This window comes from Manis javanica, chromosome 4, assembly GCF_040802235.1.
Source record: "Manis javanica isolate MJ-LG chromosome 4, MJ_LKY, whole genome shotgun sequence".
NCBI classification, from domain to species: Eukaryota; Metazoa; Chordata; class Mammalia; order Pholidota; family Manidae; genus Manis; species Manis javanica.
In genome coordinates this window covers 129,034,966-129,053,665 of record NC_133159.1, presented here as the reverse complement: position 1 = coordinate 129,053,665, position 18,700 = coordinate 129,034,966, and the positions used below count along the sequence as shown (strand labels likewise).

The 18,700-nt window shown below is 44.8% G+C and overlaps 1 protein-coding gene and 1 long non-coding RNA gene across 16 annotated transcripts in view; one reads left to right on the top strand and one right to left on the bottom strand.

Annotated features, from left to right (window-relative positions):
- Positions 1-4,723: 4,723 nt before the first annotated feature.
- LOC108383393 (uncharacterized) lies at positions 4,724-11,382 on the bottom strand. The gene is made up of 3 exons (XR_005063642.2): positions 11,198-11,382; positions 9,195-9,291; positions 4,724-5,445 (listed from the first exon to the last, which is right to left on the bottom strand). It is a non-coding gene; the product is annotated as an uncharacterized lncRNA (long non-coding RNA).
- Positions 10,831-18,700, top strand: part of CHD3 (chromodomain helicase DNA binding protein 3) — a 24,817-nt gene continuing 16,947 nt past the window's right edge. For 14 of the 15 annotated variants that reach the window (XM_037027088.2, XM_073234865.1, XM_073234864.1 and 11 more), the window contains exons 1-6: positions 10,831-11,116; positions 15,681-15,793; positions 16,300-16,470; positions 16,777-16,901; positions 18,007-18,290; positions 18,522-18,652. In XM_037027088.2, the coding sequence (XP_036882983.2) occupies positions 10,846-11,116; positions 15,681-15,793; positions 16,300-16,470; positions 16,777-16,901; positions 18,007-18,290; positions 18,522-18,652 (1,095 nt within the window). In that variant the 5' untranslated portion in view covers positions 10,831-10,845. The remainder of the gene's footprint in view (positions 11,117-15,680; positions 15,794-16,299; positions 16,471-16,776; positions 16,902-18,006; positions 18,291-18,521; positions 18,653-18,700) is intronic. The other variant, XM_037027085.2, reaches the window with a different exon arrangement.

Genomic DNA, 18,700 nt, shown 5'->3' with positions numbered 1-18,700 from the left:
ATATAGTTAAATATGTAGGCTTGGTGCATTTCAAGGGAGGTCCCATCTGATGACCTATTTCCTGGATGCAGATGATAAGATTTTCTACTGGAGTGTAAAGCAAAGGAAGTTTGAGGAATCTGAAGACTGGAGAAAGTCACCATGGAGAACTGAAAGGAGGATGACTAGGAAAAAGAATTTCTGAGCAGGGATGCCTGTCTGAATGGTCAATGTTTTCTTGAGCAGCACTTTGCACCCTGGGTACAGATACTACTGGAAAGGAAAATTTTTAGTGACAAAGGGTTTAGTTAGGTGGAAGGAGAAAAGACATTTGAGATCAGACATAAACACACACAGAAAGTTAACTGGCAATCTGTGATAGTGATGATTGCTGTGGGCTGTAAAATCTGAGTTCAGGGAAGAGAGATCTTAGTAGGGGGAGAGGGAATCACTGAAGAACTTCCACATGGAGTTGTGTTTGCAGTAGGCCCTAAAAGGTAACTGAGATGTATATAGCAGATGGGAGGGCAGCATAGGTGATTTTGTCCTTGACTTTGCTGATAATTCCCACACCTGTAACTCTAGCCCAGATACATAAGTGACCCAAGGTTGGGGTCTGCAGGAGGAAGATGAGGAAAGGATACTGAGACACCAGCAGGAGAGTGGTTGAAATGATAGACCATGGAATCAAAGTTGGATAGGAATGGAGGTGAAGACAGGGTGGAGCTGACTGATGAAGAGAAATGTCATAGTTAAGATTAGAGTATCACATGGATCCAAGAATAGCAAGTAAATGAAAAAGCTGGAAGGATAGGAAGTTGTAGCCAAAGTGCGGGGCTTGAAGTTACTAATTAAAAAGAGGTAAATCCAGAGGTGGGAGAGAGGCATGGAATGGTTAGGAAGTCAAGGGCAGGGCTGAGCCAGGTGTCAGTCTTTAATGCTGAAGGGAATGATGGGAAGGTAAGCAGATGAGGGGAGGAAGATAAGTGAGGGGTATACAGTCAGACTGCAAGAGCCTTAAAGAAACATGGGCTTTCACACAAGATGGGGGGACCTGGAAGCAACTCAAGATAAAGAATTAGATTCCCTCAGGTCTGTGGCCTGTTTCCGGACTTATTTTCCATATTATTTTAAACTATCTTTATTGGACTACCAAATTTTATGACTACATGTTTCATACGCTCTCCTATTCTCTTTCCATTTATTTTGAAATTAATTTTTAAGCTGTTTTATTTTTCATTGCAGAATATGCTTTTTACAGAAAATTCCAAGTAGAGAAGCATTTAGATGCAAAATAAAAATCAGTCTTATTCTTAACACTCAGCAGAAACCAGTATTAACATTTTAACCACTTCCTTCTTAGTATTTTCCTACATGGTTGCAATTTACTACACATGATTTTATATTATTTTATGCAATTAACATTTAGATCATAAGTTGTTAAAAAGGAACCATGATCCAAGTAAGAATAGTGGTTGTCTGTGGAAGAAGCATAAATTGGGAATAGCATTGGAAACTTCTGGGGTGCTGAAAATGTTTTATATCTTCAACTGGATGGTGTTCATACAAGAGTATACATATGTAAAAAGTCAAAATGTATACCTAAAAACAAAACAAAACAAAACAAAAGAGATCATAAGCATGTGCTCATGGATTTTCACTGTATGCTTTCTACTTTCCGTAGGCTTGAAATTTTTCAGAATTAAGAAGTTATGGGGGAAGGGAACTAATCTCAAAGAAAAAGGAGGTAACACAAAATTTAGGATATTGGTCAGGTGAGGGAGGAATGGACTGTGGAATATGAAGATCAGATGAGGCTTCAAAGATATTACTATTGCTGTATTTATTAAACCAAATGATGAATACATATCTTCATTTTAATATTCTTTTGATGTAGGTTATACATATTGTTTTGAACTTATGAAACAGTTCTCAATGAGATAAAAATTTTAAATTAAAAGCCTTCATAGTAACATTTTAATGGCTCCTTAGAATTTCAACTGCTATCTAACTTGCTTACCAAAATTAGCTTTAAAAGTGACCAACTGCCAAATATAATACTTTTTCCAGTTTGCACTTCAAAAGAAATTGATATATAATTCATATACCATAAAACTTAACATTTTAAAGTGTACAATTCAGGAGTTTTTAGTATATTTCGAGGTTTGTGCAGCTATCACCACTACATAATTCCAGAACACTTTCAGCACTGCAAAAGAAATCCCATACCTATTAGTAGTCACTCCCCATTTTACTCTCTCCTTAACCACTGACAACCACAAATCTATTTTCTGTATGAATTGATCTATTCTGGACATTTTATGTAAGTGTAATCATACAGTATGTGGCCTTTTTGTGTCTAATTTCATTCACTTAGCATATTTTCAAGTTTCATCTCTGTTGTAGTGTACATCAGTACTTCATTCCTTTTTAAGGCTGAATAATATTCTGTCCTATGGCTGCACTATGTTTTATCCATTCATCAGTTGATGGACATTTGGGTTGTTTCCACTTTTCAGGCTATCATGAATAACGTTCCTATGAAGATTTATGTATGAGTTTTTGTGTGGCCATATACATGTTTCAGTCCTCCTGAGTATGCACCTAAGATTGAAATTGCTGGGTCATATGGTAAATCTGTATTTAACTTTTTGAGGAACTGTCAGTTGGTACTCTTCTTGCCCTCCATGAAGCACTTCCTTCTGGATGCTGTCTTCTTGTTGTACCACAATAACACCATTTATAGCACCTACCATTCTAACAACTTCAATTTTTTTTCTTTGGCTTTTCTTTTCCCCGCTCCATTCTTCAAAGTTCCTCCAAGATTTTGGCCTCTAGTCTTCACTTAATATACTAACAATTCTTATCCTTCAAAGAGGTACCCACACCTATTAGAACTTTCTATCATGAACCATTCCAGCCAGATGAGGTCCACATACTACTTGCTAAATACTTTCTTACTCAATCTAGACTGCCCTCTTCCTCCTGTTTGCTATATACATCTCAGTTATCTTTTGGGGCCTACTTCAAATACAATACATGTCAAAGTTCTTCAGTGATTCCCTTCTCCCCACCAATATCTCTCTTCTCTGAACACTCAGATTTTACAGCCCATAGCAATCATCACAGCAACATACTGCCAATTAACTTCTTGTATATGTTTATGTCTGACCTCAAATGTCTCTCCTCCATCCACCTAACTAAGCCCTTGATCACTAAAAAATTTTCCAGTTGCTTTGAAAGGTGCATGATGAAAAAATATGTTTTCCTTACCTGTGGTAACCACTACAGTTTCTTATGTATTCTTCCAAGAATATTCTATGGATATTTACATATTTTTTTCTTTCATCCAAGGTACCATATTATATACACTCTTCTGTACCTTTCCTTTCTTCGCATATTTTTATATTTTACTTTTTACACTATAACTTTGCAAATGTTTCCAAAAGTCTAACTACATTACATACATTATACTTTGCTTATATATTTTTCTCCTCAAAGAACTAGAGATTAGTGGAGAATGTTTTCTATAGAGAAATCATACTATTTTTTGCCCCATTTGGCCTCATTTGCCAATGTGATCATAAAGCTACTTTGTTTACACATACATAATAAATGAATACTTTCTCATTGTCAAAATTCAAAATTATCAATAAAGCTTAATATCTCCCTGGACTGTTCTTTCCCAAAAGTAACCACTGTTAACCAGTTTGGTATGTATGTCCAGAATTTTTAAAGCCATTTATATACATGTAAATATATCTATAGAAACATATAGCATTGCTTTTAGTTTCTTTGAACATGAACTAACTAAATGACATCATAATGTACATACTGTTTTGCAGCTTTCTTTTTCCCATTTGACAATAAAGAATCATACTATGTAGACATAACTCATTTTTCTGAATAGCTGTGTAGTTTATTTAGCTATTCCTTATTACTGGAGATTTAGGGTGTTTCCAAATTTTTGCTACAACAATGTAATGAACATCTTTGTACCTGTCACCTTAGCATAATGTGATACTTGTTTCTCTAGGGAAGACCCAAGAAGTAGGGCTCTGTGTCAGAAAACATGTTAGTTAAAAAGTTTATTAGATATAATTAAATTGACCATTGCCAGTTCTGCAGTATAGTTATTATATGTACTTATAATATGTGGCCATCAATTTTACCTACTTGTTCCTTTAAGAACTTAGGACATCCCTCCCATTGACTTAGAAGTCATTCAGTATATAGTAGAAAGAACATCAGACTAGAAATTGTAAGATATAGGTTCAAGTCCTACTTTTATCCCTGACAACTAACTTGATCTTAGGTAATCCTTTCAACATCTGGGCCCCAGTTTCTGGACATACAATTAGTTAAAGTAATGTTTCCTAAAATATGGTACCTATACTATCGGTAGCATGCAAGATGCTTTTATTTTTATTTTAGTAATTATTTTTATTTTCAGATAAGTTAGGAAAATATTATCACCCTATCAAATCAAGGATTTATGGACATTATTTCTTAGTAATATAAGATTTACTTTTAAAAGGAACTTATGTTAAAAGTGAATTGACCTAAAGAAAAATAGTATGCATATAATAGGAGAGATGGTATGTAAATATGACAAGTCATGAATGTAATATATGAAGGACTGGTTTACTTCTTTATGAAATCAAGAAGAGGTTGGATTATAGCAGTAGATCCCTGACTAGGTTTCAATGGCCAGTAAAACGTAAAAACAAATTAGTGATCCACATGGAGTTGCTGACTTTTTATTGTGCTAAGTACTTTAAGAACAACAAAACCCAAACCTATATACCATCACCATTATTTAATAAAAAGATATTAAAATGTTTTGTAACTATAAAGTAAGTACATGTATGTTGGAAATTTTTCAAATTATACATAAGTATAAAGAGTTATTTTCTTTTTCTCTTTCTCTACAAAATCTATCATGGACAGCCTTCTATACAGACCTACCTCATTTTCAGAAAGCACATTTTTAACAAATATATTTTAAATACACAGGCATATACATATATGTACACACATATACTAAAAATTATATCACATCTGAATATGTATTATATATTTATCCTATGTAAATATACATATATGACATCAGAACAAAGGGCAGACCTTCCCAAGAAAGGACAATTGGCAACCTACTTAGCCATTTAGGAACCACTAGTTTAGATGACCTTCTCTCTAAAACTTCATGATTAAGCCTAGAATATTGTCAGCATTTACATACCTTTCACTGTTATTACTTATCTATATATCTCAAAAGACAACTAGGAATCTCTAACATTTCCTTTGGTAAAAAATCATAGATTACAAAGTGCTTTTTCAGTCCTTTGATCTGCTTGTTGCATGAGTTCTTGTCTGTGCTCTGTCAACCATTCTCGTTGGTTCCCCACATCAGGATTTTAACCTGGAGTCTGCAGACTCCAGGTTTTCTGTGCAGAGTCCATTTTTCTGTGGAAAGGGTTTATAACTTCCTATTAGTCAAAAAGGTTAGAAACTATTGCTTTGGATAAGTTTGCTTTTACTTTAAATAAATAATCTTATTAGTGACTCGTGAGTGCCTTACAATTTTTGTCTAGTTCTTTTTTTTTTTGGAGTATGAGCATCTAATTTCTGGTTTACATTTGACAGCTACGTGCCTTAATTGCTCATTCTCACCTTAAAGGTCTTTTTATTAAAAATAAAAAGCATTTCTCCTCTACCAACTAGTCATATGGGATTTTAATTTTTATTTAACTTTTTTTTTTTTAAGTACAGAGAGATAGAAAAAGGTAGAGTGGTGCCCACATTGAAACTGACAGGTAGGAAAATAAGCAAGAAAAGATAGTGAGACACACAGGCACAGATAAAAGGCCTATGGACGGACAGAACAGACAGGCAAAAGAAATACAGAGGAACCTGGAAACCCGGGAGAGACCCAAGAACTGAGCAGATATGAAAGGATGGCAGTGAAACAGGCTAGCAAAGGGAGAAAGGAGAATGACAGAGAGGCAGGGAAGATCACCAAGAGGGACACAGACAGATTAGAAGAGAGAGAGAGATAAGGAAGGCAGAGAAGAAAAGACAATAGAGAACAAAGCGATAATAGTATTTTATACTACACAGTGTTTTATAACGTATACAGTGCTATCACATACATTACTGCAAGCAGGCAGAGAGAATCCAGCAGACAGATGGGGTAATAGAGGGATACAGGCCAATCAGCCAGAAAGAGGTAAGGTGGCAAATTAGAAAAAGAAGCTAGAATGTAGCCTAAGACAGTTAAGAGAAAGACAGAACCAAGAAAAGAACCGTGAGAGGGGCAAAGAGAGAAGAGAGACACAGGATAGAGTCTGTAACAGTTAAATTTAGGAATACAGAGTCAAAGAGCATACATGAAAGCCCAGTGCATTGTGTGTAAAAGTTTTATCATCACCTTTCTCACCTTTCTGAGGAGACCTGGAGAGAAGCTGTATCTTTTTTTCCCCCAAGGAGTTATAACATGTCTAAGGCGGCATGTGAGATGAGCCAGAAGGAAAGAAAAAAGGGAGAAAAGTTTTAGTAAGAAGCAAAGTTTTGTGGACTAGAAAGAAGACAAACTTCTTGGACAGGCCTAGGTCAACAGCCTAAGGGTGCTGCTGAACCTAAAAGAATCTAGAATCATATGCCTTTAAAGAATTCATATAGACTGAGGGAAAAGCACAGCAGACCTCCATCTACTCTATGTGCATGTAAGCTCAGTTCACAAACTGTCTGTGGTTACTAATTGTACCTATGCTTATATATTTGTCAGTACCACCGGTGCTTGCATGTCTTTTCTGAATGAATACATAGCTCAGTGACGAAGAGACGAGTAAAGGTGTGTTGTCATCAAGACAACTTGGGCAGAGTAGGATATGAGATGAGGAGAGGGCAAGCCTTTCCTAAGTGCTCTTCAGGTTCTGGGGTTCTGGTAGTAGAAGCATACAACTAGCAACTAATCAATCAAAATGACAAATGCCATAAAGCAGAATAAAAAAGACAAGAGTCAAGAAATGGCAAGACCAGCAAAGCAGGAAGGAATACTGACAGACTGACAGAGGAAGAAGCATCCAACAAAACTGGAAGAGAAGTAGGAAGGAGTGCAGCAAACAGCAGGTAGACTCAGAGACTCTTCTGTGGAACAATATCCAATAAATGTGAGGAAGCGACTCCCCTTAGAGGGGAACTGGGGGAGAGGGATAAGAGGTGGCTTACTCTTCACAGATATTTTAGTACTTTTAACAATTTTGTACCACATGTATGTACTATCTATTTAAAGGTTGACTGAAAAAAAAAAAGAAGAAAAAAGGAAAGCAAGCAGAGATGTGGACAGCAAGAGCCAGCCAGCCAAGCAGCAAAAAGGCAGGAAGACAAGAAGACTGGGAAAATAGCAAAAAGGCTGAGGCAGGCCGACTGTTTGAGGAGCCAGAAAGACAAAAAGAAAGAGAGACAACTGAAATGGAGGCAAGCAGTGAGAGAGGGCAGGGTAGGGGGTACGGCAAGAAGACAGATAAGACTGGGGCAAGGGAATCACTGAGAGGTTTGGGGTAGAGAGAAACACAACCCACGATGGGCTGTTCTTAATAAAGGAAGCCAAGGGAGAAAAAGCTGATAAGCAGACTAAAAAGATACAAGCATTAAACAGTGGGATAGCAGCAAGCAAGTAGGGTAGACAGGAGAGAAGACAGACATAAAGGGAGGCATGAACTTAACAGGCATAAATAAGAAGAGGAACAAGTAGAAGGGCAAGATAAGAGGCAAACCAAGACAGGGAATCATGGCTGGGCCTGGAAAGTATGCAAACCAAGAGAGGAAGGCTAAAAGAATGATAGAGACAGGCAGGCGGGGAGACAGATGGCTAAAGAGAGAGTGGTGGGCAAACAGCCAGAGAAGCAGACAGACAACCAGAGAAAGAAGATGCCAGCCAGTCAGGGAGGAGCAGGCAGGCAGGCAGGCTGTCTAAGCAGGTAGAGAGGCAGGCAGGCTGTCTAAGCAGGTAGAAACAAGGATAGGAGAATAAAAACCAAGAGGTTATTAGGGAGAGAAAAGAGAACAAGAGATGTAGGCAGGCAAAGGGGGAAATGGACAGGAGGGAGAATCTGGCAAATTAACAGATCCACATGCAGAGCACACTGAAGAGAATGACAAATGTTTGTACAGGGATGCCACAGCCACCTTTAGCCATCCACACCTGTGGCTCATGGCACATGTGGCAGGCAGGCAGAGGCACTCAGCCCAGAGGGAGAGGGCACTGAGGCAGAGATAGATACTGCAGCGCACATGACACTCAGGTTGCCCACATACACGTGGGGATGCTCTTCCCAGACACACACTAGAGGCCATAAAGAGGGGAGTCAGGCACACATGAGGAAGAGGCACATTCAGTCAGGGCCCCAAACAGAAGTAAACAACCAAGTCAGAGATGGACAGTCACTTAGAGGTGATAGAGCCTGAGAGTCAAAGGGATCAGAAAGACAGTCTTGGTGGAAAAATTAAGACACACATACAGAGAAGCCCATGTACAGAAAGAGGGTGATACCCAAGGGACTAGTAGAGAGACTGAGAAAGAAGAACAAAATCGAATTGAAAAGGGAGAGGAGTTTGAGCACAGGCATGATGTGGAAGCAGAGGCAAGTGCATTCCAAAGGCCTGGTGAAAAAAGATGGAAATCAATGCCTGATAAAGTGCATTAGTATGGGGGCAGATGGGGTGGCACATGTGTAAAGAACATTTTAGCCTCCTATGCAAAAATCTGCCTGGTATTCAGTCACTAATACTTTCTGGTTGCTGCCTACCTATCCCTCCCTTGTAAGGTGCTCCTGGACACAGCAGGGGCTGCTGGGTGGCTGGCAGATACTTAAGTCGAGAAACAACCCAGGAGAGACATGATTTCACAGGCATGAGATGGCACGCAAGGGAAGGGGCAAAGTGAGACCAAAAGAATGGGAGGGAACAAGAGTAAGAAAAGGCGGACAAGAATGAAAAAGGGTAAAACTGAGCTATGTCTCCCTTTTTTGCTAGCATTGCTTAACTGGCAAGTTTATGATCTCTTTGATCAAATCTCTGGATGAGAGAGCTACTTCTGGACTCCTTTTCAATCTTGCATGTGATTCCTGGTGTCACTTTTAAGATAAACATTGGGGTACAGAGGGAAATCCTGGGTCAGAAAGTCAGATGAAAACACGAGGGTAAACCCCTACCTTTCTTTTTCTCAGTCCCAATTACTTTTCTCTTTCCTGGTACCTTAGTTTCTTCTATTTTATCAGTATTGGAGATCAACAGAGGCAGGGAAATATACTGAAACGGGAGAAAAGAGAAAATAATTTCACCATTTTCAGACTTGACTCTTTCCCCTTCATTATAAAAATCTGTTTTACCCCTAAATTAATTTCCCAAGTTAGATGAATTTTATGGTGAAGCAATTGGTGGAGGGGAGGATGAGGTAAAAGAGAAAAGAGTGAAGATAAGATTTACAGCAATTATAAATCACTGAAAAGACTGGGCAAAGGGGAGAATCAAACATGGACTCCTTTGAAAAAAACTCAATCATCGTATCTATTCATATCTCTCCCCCAAAAGTCAATAGGATTTTTATCACTTTTTTAAAGAAAGAAAAAAAATTCAGTATCACTTCTCACTTAAAAGATATGTACACAATTAAATGCGTTTTGACTTCGATGAGGTATGTAGAAAGAGTTACATATAAACATATATTTCATCTTTTTCCTTTTCAATGCCTGAAGGGGAAAAAAAAAACCCTTCACATCAAACCACTCCCTTCTCAAGTATTCAAAGAAAAAAAAAGCTTTTCTTTAAGGGAAGGGAGGTGGGGAGGAAGATACAAGTAAAGAAAAAAAAAAATTTAAACCTAGTTGGACTAGTATCTAACTAGTTAACCTTTAACAATTTATGCTGATGTCAGACTGAGCATGAGTACTGATCAACGCCCCCCCTCAAATATTTTTTATAAGGGGGAGTTAGTCACAGCAGCCATTTTTGTTTTATGCAGAAATCCTTCATGCCCCCCCAACGCGCGCGCACACCCGCGCACACACACACACACACACACACAGTACACAAGGAAAATATCTCTATTAATCTGTGCACTAATCAGTTCTGAAAAAAAGAGAAATCTGTGGGTTTCTGGGTAGAGGTCTGAAGATGGGAGTGTAACAGGGAGGAGAATGGGGGGGTGAAAAATGAAATATTAAGCCAGCCATTTTGTTTTAAAAGGGGATTTTAACCCCCTCTCCCTTTCTTCATGGAGGGGGTGGCGGTGCTAGAGGGGGGGTTGTTTTAAAAATAATTTCAAGGCGGCCATCTTAGTGCCACAGCTCTGAGAAATATTTCTCAGCGCCCCCCTCAGAATTTAAATATATTTAAAGCAACGGAAAGGGGGGCAGAGAAGTCGAAAACTTTTATATATATATATATATATATATATATATATATATATATATACACACACATACACACACATTTTTTATATATATATATATATATATATATATATATATATATATATATATATATATATACACACACTTTTTTTTAAGCCCCCTTTCTTGTTCTCTTGGTAGGAAGGAGGGGAAAAAGTCTTTCCTCAATTTCTTCCAAGAAAATTTCTGGGGGCGGTTTGGCCCCCCTCCTCAGACGGCGGCCCGGAGGGTGGGGGTTTTGGAGGGGGGTGGCCCGGGGGTTTGGGGGGCTGGGGGAGGCGGGGGGGAGGCGGAGGAGGCCGCCGCCGCCGAGGAGGAGGAGGAGGAGGAGGAGGAGGAGGAGGAGGTGGTAGCGGTGGGGGAGGCGGGCGGGCGGTGGGTGGGGGGGCGGCGGGGGGGCCAGAGCCACAGGATGGCTTCCCCTCTGAGGGACGAGGAGGAGGAGGAGGAGGAGATGGCGGTGTCGGAGGAGGAAGAAGAGGAGGAAGAAGAGGGCGACGAGGAGGAGGAGGAGGAGGTGGAGGCGGCCGACGAGGACTATGAGGAGGACGGCGACGAGGCGGCACTCGGGCGCGGGCCGGGCCACGACCGGGGCCGCGACCGCCACAGCCCCCCCGGCTGCCGCCTCTTCCCGCCGCCGCCGCCGCCGCTGCCCCCGCCGCCGCTGCCGCCCCCGCCGCCAGGTAAGCGGCCGCCCCGACCGCCCCCCCTAGCCCGAGAGAGAGCCGCGGGCGCGCGGGGCCGGGCGGGGGCGAGGCACCCACCGCGCGGCCGAGCTGAGGCGAGTCTGGGGCGTGGGGCGCCGTCTCGGGCCCGTCGCCCGCGGCGGTCAGGGCGGTCGGGGCGGTCGGAGCGGCGGCCGCGGGTCAGGCCTCCCCTCCCCCGCCGCGCCCCTCCCCCGCCGCCGCCGCCGCCGCCGCCGCCGCAGCCGCAGCCCGGGCTGGCGAGCGCTGGGCGCGAGCTGCGCGCGCGAACCGGGCCACTCGGTCGCGGCTTTCCGGGGAGGAGGAGGAGATTTTTTTTTTTACCCTCGGTGGGGCGGGGGTAGGCAGGAAACGGCCGAGGCGAAGCCAGGGCCCCCTCCCTGGCCGAGCGAGGGACCGCGGAGACCCTGGCGGTCGGACGGCGGCGTGGAGGAGGGGCGCGTGGGGGAGGGGCGGCCGCGCGGGGGGCCCCTCGGACTTCGGCCCGGGTGGGGTTAGACTGAAGCAAAGTGGGATTTCCGCGAGTGGAGCGGACTGCGGTCCTAACCCCTTCTCTCGGGAGCTGGGAGAACGGGGTGGTCGGTGTCCAGCGGACGCGCCCCCACTCCCCCGCAGGGACTTAGGTGCCCGCCAACTCGGGCGTGCAGTGGCACGTGGGGGAGGGGTCTGTGAATGTTTGTGGGCGGTTGATTACTAGGGGCAGGTGGTGGCCACACTCCACGCAGACCACTTCCTGGAGTCAGACTGCATCCTACCCCCTCTCCCCTCAGCTCTTAGGGAGAGCAGTCACTTCAGGTTGGGGAACGAGAGGAGATTGTCTGGGAAACCAGATGTCCCCAACTCCACCCCCTTTATCTCTACTCTGCTCTGGGCTCTTTTGTGTCAAGTGCGTGTCCCCCCCCTCCCCCACCCCATGACCCAGTCAGTCTGGGGTGGCCGAGCTGCCCAGCTGTGACTCTCACGTGGCTGCCATTCACTGTCACTCACCCTTTCACAGAAACCACCCACACCCTGACCGCACTGGGGGGCGTGAACTGCCCACCCCAGCTGTTCTACAGCTTGGCCATCACTCAGCACCCCTCCCCTGGGGAAGACAAGTCACCCGGCACACTCTGGGCATTAATACCAGTGGTGGAGGGGACAGACTGCTGCCTCCCATCAGGGACTCAGCGATGGCTCCACTCAGATCAGCCTCCTCTTGGAGTTTTATCTAGTCGTCCTTAGGATAAGTGAGCATCTTCAGGGGTTCACGTCAGTGCAGGTGGACACCCACACTCTCAGGACTGTGGGTGCCATGCAGTACAAAGGCACCAAACTTAAAGACGTTTTACGTCATGCTCTTTATAAAACTGTCATAGTGATCTGTGTGGCTTATGTGGCAAATGTTCCCTTCTAGTTGAGACAACCTTTGAGGGAGTGTGGGGTGCTCTCCTAATGGGGACAGAAGGACAAATATCTGTTGGAAACAGGGTAAAGTCCACCCCCGCTCCAGTCTTGTTCGTAAAAGGGGAAAGTTTTTAGAAAGTTATCTCAAGAGAGCCCACTGATTTGCAGGAGAGGAAAGGAATAAAGATTGCGCGGAGGGGCTGCCTTCTGGAAAACAGAGGTGCTAGGAACAGGGAAAGAAAGGACGTCAGGTTACAGTAAGGGGTTGGCAGCACTCACCTATTTGTATTGGGAAGTTGGAATGTGGTATTTGCGTGTTTCTGATCCCGGATTTGGGTATGTGAGATAGAGGAGCATGAAAGAATCTGAGGTCGAGATGGGTCTTTGTGTCTATACTCCCTCCCCCTTTTTCCTTCTTTGCTTTCTGAATAGACAAGAGACGTCAAATGTTTAAAAAAATTTTTTTGTATTTGAAATGAAAACCCCCCTCCTTTCTCTCCCAGGGCAATTTTATCTCTTTGAGTCCTTCAAGTCAAATGAGTGACCCAGATACACCCCCTCAGATGACTTTCTGAGGTAAAACTTTGGGAAAATATTTTTAGTCTGCTTATTATTTTTCTGTCTCTAAGTGTGGGCAAAATAACCGTCCTAAGAAAATTTGTTAAGGCTGCCCTCTTCCTTCATCCCTCTTTAAAATAAGAAATTGTACGTATTGGAAGTCTATTGTTTTTCATTCTGATTGTTTTGATTCTCACCATTTTGTTGTACATTCTTACTCAAGACCAATTTTATCCCTTCCCCCCGCTCCAGTCTCCTTACATTGTTAAACGTCTAAAATAATAGCACTCGTGTTGATGGGGGAAGGGAGCAGGAAGCCAAACACTCATTTCTTCTCCCTCCCCCTTCTGGCAAGTCTAGAGAAATAATATAACATAATATATAGATGTGATTTCTTGGGGGTGGGGGTGGGGAGTGATGTGGGTGGTGTGGAAAATTCTGGTAGTTTCTTTGCAAAAGGTCTGAAAATACAAACCCACCCCCTGCATGCAGTACGCATGTGCAGCAGACCTATTATGGTGGTTCGTTGTGGGGGAGGGAGGGGAATTTGAGAAAAAATAAATATATGTGTGAGAGATTGATGGTGAGATTAGAAGAGAGGGGCGGGCAGGAGGCGAGGCTTTGGGGGAGACGACTCCTGCTTTCTCTGGCTTGCCACGCTCCGCCCTCCGCTCCTCGCCTGCCCGCCCTCCTCCTTCGCAGTCTTCCCGAGATCTGAGCCGGTGATGTTGGAGGGTCTGGGCTCCAGGCCAGCACTGAGTGCCTGGTGAGACAGAGGTGGGACTTAGATTCGCTTTATTGCCCTCCCTTTCCTTTCCTCGCCATTCTACTTTGCGTCTCCCCACCACCGCTGTCTTTCTAAGTTCGGGAACCTCCTGCTGGGGTGGGGAGTGGAGTTAGCTCTCTGCGAAGTCCCAGGGTTTGTAACCCACCCTCAGCTGGCTGTGACCGAGGCCTCTACCCTGATCCGTAGCCAGTTGGCCTGCCCTTGCCACTGCCCCGGCAGCCTCCGTTTCCACGTTCATATTAACCATAGTCCCTGGGGTTAGAGAGAGCTGGCTGCCGCGGCCTGGCGTCTTGCTGACTTCCTATCAGAGTTCCCGCTCTGTTTTCGTACTCGGGGCTTTCTGCCGACCCCCACCCCCCGCAGCCCCGCCCCCATCCTAGAGTGTCTTCCGGCAGAGAGGGCACAGGATCTGGAGTTAGGAGTAGCAGCACTGAAGGAAGGTGTCAGGATTCTGAAGCAATCGAAATCGAGGCCCCCGGTGTTAATTGTGGCTCATTTTACCTTGGCTGTTGTGGGAAGAAGGATTGTATGTCCTCTAGCAAGGGGCTGGGTCAAGCCCAGGCTTTCGCCTCCTGCAGAGCTACCTCTGCCAGAGCAAGACAGGTCTGGCTGGTTAGTCTAGTGCTTGCCTTGGGAGGGAGGCCAACCAGGGACCCACACTCTGTGTGGCATCAGAGTCTTCCTCTGTGTGAATTAACTCTGTCCCTGAAGCCCCCCAGACTGGCAGGGGTCATGGAAAATGGGGTGGGGGCACATCAGGGAAGGACTGGCCCCAGCCTCTCTAACAGAGACATCTGGGAGAAAGCCAGAGACCTAGTCCTGCTGAAAGCAGGTGTGGGCTGGCCTCTGAATTTGTGCTTATGGTGAGTATGTGTGGATGCTTTTGCATTTGAGAATGCACATTTAGGGTGTGTCTGTGCCTATAATTTCGGGTCTCCCATTCTGCTTGTATATGAATGGGTCAGGATGTCTGGGACTAAATTTGGAGACAAAAGCTGACATCAGGAGACAAAGGTAGGATAGGCCCCTGAGATCTTACAGGGAGCAGGGATATGGAAATAGATTTGAAGGGAGATTCCAGGGTACTTGGGGGGAGGAGAAATGTTTAGGTAATTGTGGAGACTTTTCTCCTGTAAGTAGGGTGTGATGAAAGAGCCAGACACCATGATCCTGTGGGCAAGAAATTAAAATGATTGGCTGAGGATTTGTTTTCCTCCAGGGCTGTGTTGGGGTGACAGGAGGTTTGGTGATTATCTGAGGGAATATAAATAGAAGCCTCCCTCTTTGCAAAAAGGATGTCATGGCCCCAGGGTGTTAGTGTGAGAACCCAGGTGTCCACCTTTGGCTCTCCCTTCTTAGCATCTGGCTTAGGAAGCTGCCAGCTTGTGTCTCCCCACTCCAAATGCTGGGGTCAGGCCAGGCCAGCAGCTGGGCATGGCTTCCCCAGTTCCTGGGCAGGATGCCAGCTGGCTAAGTGAGGGGAAAGGCAGGAGGAGCCCTGGCGGCGACTGAAAGGACCTGCCACAGTCAGAGCCCATGGCCTAAAGCCTGGTCCCTTGTTAGTAGGAGGGGAGAGAAGGGAGTGATTTGGCTGCTCTTCCCTTCTGACCCCTGACCTCCCATTCAGAACCCAAGCATCCCAGAGTACTCGAAACACTCTCTGTTTGCATCCAGTGAAGGGAGGCAAGGCTTGGAGGAGTTAATGCTGGAGTTCCTAGAGAGTGGGAACTGAGGTGAGGAAGGGCAAGGTTGAGGGGCTGCAAAGCCTGGGAACCTAGAGGCTTAGGTGTTCTGGTACTTTCTGCTCTAAAGATAAGGATGACATTCGGCTGCTGCCTTCAGCATTGGGTGTGAAGAAGAGAAAACGAGGACCCAAGAAGCAGAAGGAGAACAAGCCAGGAAAACCCCGAAAACGCAAGAAGCTTGTAAGTGTGAAGGACTCCTATCTCTACACCAGGCTTAGGAGACCCATCACAGAAACCTACATTTTCTCTGGTCCTGATTACTAGGGGGGAATCCTGAAGTCAGGGAGGCCTAACTTACCCTCTACACTCCAGATCTCACGGATCTGGGACCCTAACTTCACTCACTACAACCTAGTAAAGAGTCCAGTTGTCGATGTGACTCGCCTTAGCAGCAGAGAGAAGCAGTTGAAAGCACTGGAAGTAGACAGCATGAATTTAGAGCCGAACAGTCCTGTGTCTTCTTGGGAAATTTATTCAGAGCCGAGCAGTCCTGTGTCTTCTTGGGAAATTTATTTAGCATTCCCTGCCTCAGTTTCCTCATCTGCACAAAACTGGATAACAATACATCAGTTACTATCTCATAGCATTGTTTTGACAATTATAAAAGATAATCTACATGTGTGCAAAGAACAGGTCCTGTCAAATGGTAGGGCTGAAGATATGTTATTTTAATTTCTTTCTCTTAGGATAGTGAGGAGGAATTTGGCTCTGAGCGAGATGAGTACCGGGAGAAGTCAGAGAGTGGAGGCAGTGAATATGGAATTGGACCAGGTCGGAAACGAAGACGGAAGCACCGAGAAAAAAAGGAAAAGAAGACGAAGCGGCGGAAAAAAGGGGAGGGAGATGGGGGGCAAAAGGTGAGTAGAATTAAAAGTGAGGGAGAGAAATCTGCATTAAAGGCAGGCAGGGGAGGAAGGAGGGAACCCCAAGGTGGGGTGCTAAGTGGAGAGGCTATAGTTTGTGAGGGGTGGGGACTGGGCCAGAGAATGGAGCTGGAAGCAGAAAGCCCAGGGAAGCTGGTGGGTAGGTAGGAGACAGCCAGAGAAAAGGATGATTTTAGCATTGGGTGTGAAGAAGTGAAAATGAGGACCCAAGCAGCAGAATAGGGGCCCAGGATAGGGGCTGGAGAAGCACCTGCCTCACTGAAGCCTGGTCTTTTCCAGCAGGTAGAACAGAAGTCATCAGCAACTCTGCTTCTGACCTGGGGCCTGGAGGACGTGGAACATGTGTTCTCTGAGGAGGATTACCACACACTCACCAACTACAAAGCCTTTAGCCAGTTCATGAGGTGCAGTAGGACTGGGGAGTCCTCACAAACACAGATACTTTAATTTGGGAGAGGCCCTGGACCCCTCTGGAATTGATAAAAGCTAAGAACCTGCTCTCCAGAGAAATTCACTGCACAAACACAAAATTACACGCATAATTTCAGGGAATTTCTAGACTCTTAAGGATCCAAAGACCCTAGTTAGGAAACTTGAAGTGAGGGAGGGGCTAGGGTTAGGTTAGAAAACTCTGTAGTGACAGAACATAGTGAGGACTAATAGCCCTCCCTGCTCCAACAATTCCAGTTTCCCCTGCATGACTTCTTTCCAGACTGAAGCTGAGAGAGAACATCAATGTTGCCCAGGTTCCTTTGCTCGGTTATCAAGTCCTCTGGTCTTCCCTTGGCCCCAGAATATTGGCCTCAGGACCTGAGCTGCAGTGGCTCCCCAAGTAGAGTAGGGAATAGCAGAGATGCCTTTTGGGAGCAGGCACCGAACCATAGCAGTTCAGTGCTGTGAAGGCAGCCTGCTGGGGTTCAGGTCTGTGTATCATCTTGAGCAAGTTACTTATTTGATCTTCAGTTTCTTCATCTATCAATTAGGCCTAATTATAGTATGTACCTCACAGGGGTCTTATGGGGGTTTTATGGGATAATGAATGGAAAGCCCAGTACAGTCAGTGTCTGGCCCCTAGGGAGTGTTCAGGATCCTGTAGCTGTCATTAGTACTGTCGTCTCACCTACCTCACTGCTGAGGTCAGTGCTTTTGTTAGCACCAGGGTCATTCATGTCCTCACAACTTAAGTTGCATCTTAGCAACTTTGTAATTGTGAGGACAAAATGAGATGTATTGAATGTGAAAGTGTTTTAAAAACACTTTTTCTTTTACTGATGCCAGTCTTTTTGTTTTATCCTTTTTTATCTTCTGTATTTTAATGTGTTTCTATTTTTTTATACTTCAACCTTTTTTTTACCTTTTTAGACTTTTAATTTATTTTTAAATCTGTGTTATTCTTAATAGGATATATCTTCACCACCCAGGAGTCCTAGCTGTGCATAGATGAAGGGAAATGGCAGTATCCCCAAACCATCTGTGAAGGGTCCGAGTTTTCTGCTTCTATATTTACAGGCCTCTGATTGCTAAGAAGAATCCGAAGATACCAATGTCTAAGATGATGACCATCCTTGGGGCCAAGTGGAGAGAGTTCAGCGCCAATAACCCCTTCAAGGGGTCGGCAGCTGCTGTGGCAGCAGCGGCAGCGGCTGCAGCCGCAGCTGTAGCTGAGCAGGTGTCAGCTGCTGTCTCATCAGCCACTCCCATAGCACCTTCTGGACCCCCCGCCCTTCCACCACCCCCTGCTGCTGATACCCAGCCCCCACTCATACGAAGAGCCAAAACCAAAGAGGGCAAAGGTAGGACACCCTCTTTGAACAGCTGTCACCACCCTACCCTTCAAACCGTGTGTTCTCAAATTCTAGGCTAGAACTCTTACCTCCTCAGCCTTGATTGTTGTAGAATTGCTTTCCAGGAAGGAGTTTGAGTGAAGCCATAGCCCACAGAGAGGAGTTCAGAGGCCCCTGTGACCTCCTTTATTCTAGGGTGTCATGATCCCTGTTTTCTATTCCTCACTCCCTTTCATTCAGGTCCGGGCCATAAGAGACGGAGTAAGAGCCCCCGAGTACCTGATGGCCGCAAAAAGCTTCGGGGAAAGAAGATGGCGCCACTCAGAATCAAACTAGGGCTTCTGGGTAGCAAGAGGAAGAAGGGAGGCTCGGTGAGCCAGCCCTCCCTATCCACTAAACAGCTGGGGGTGTCAGGGGAA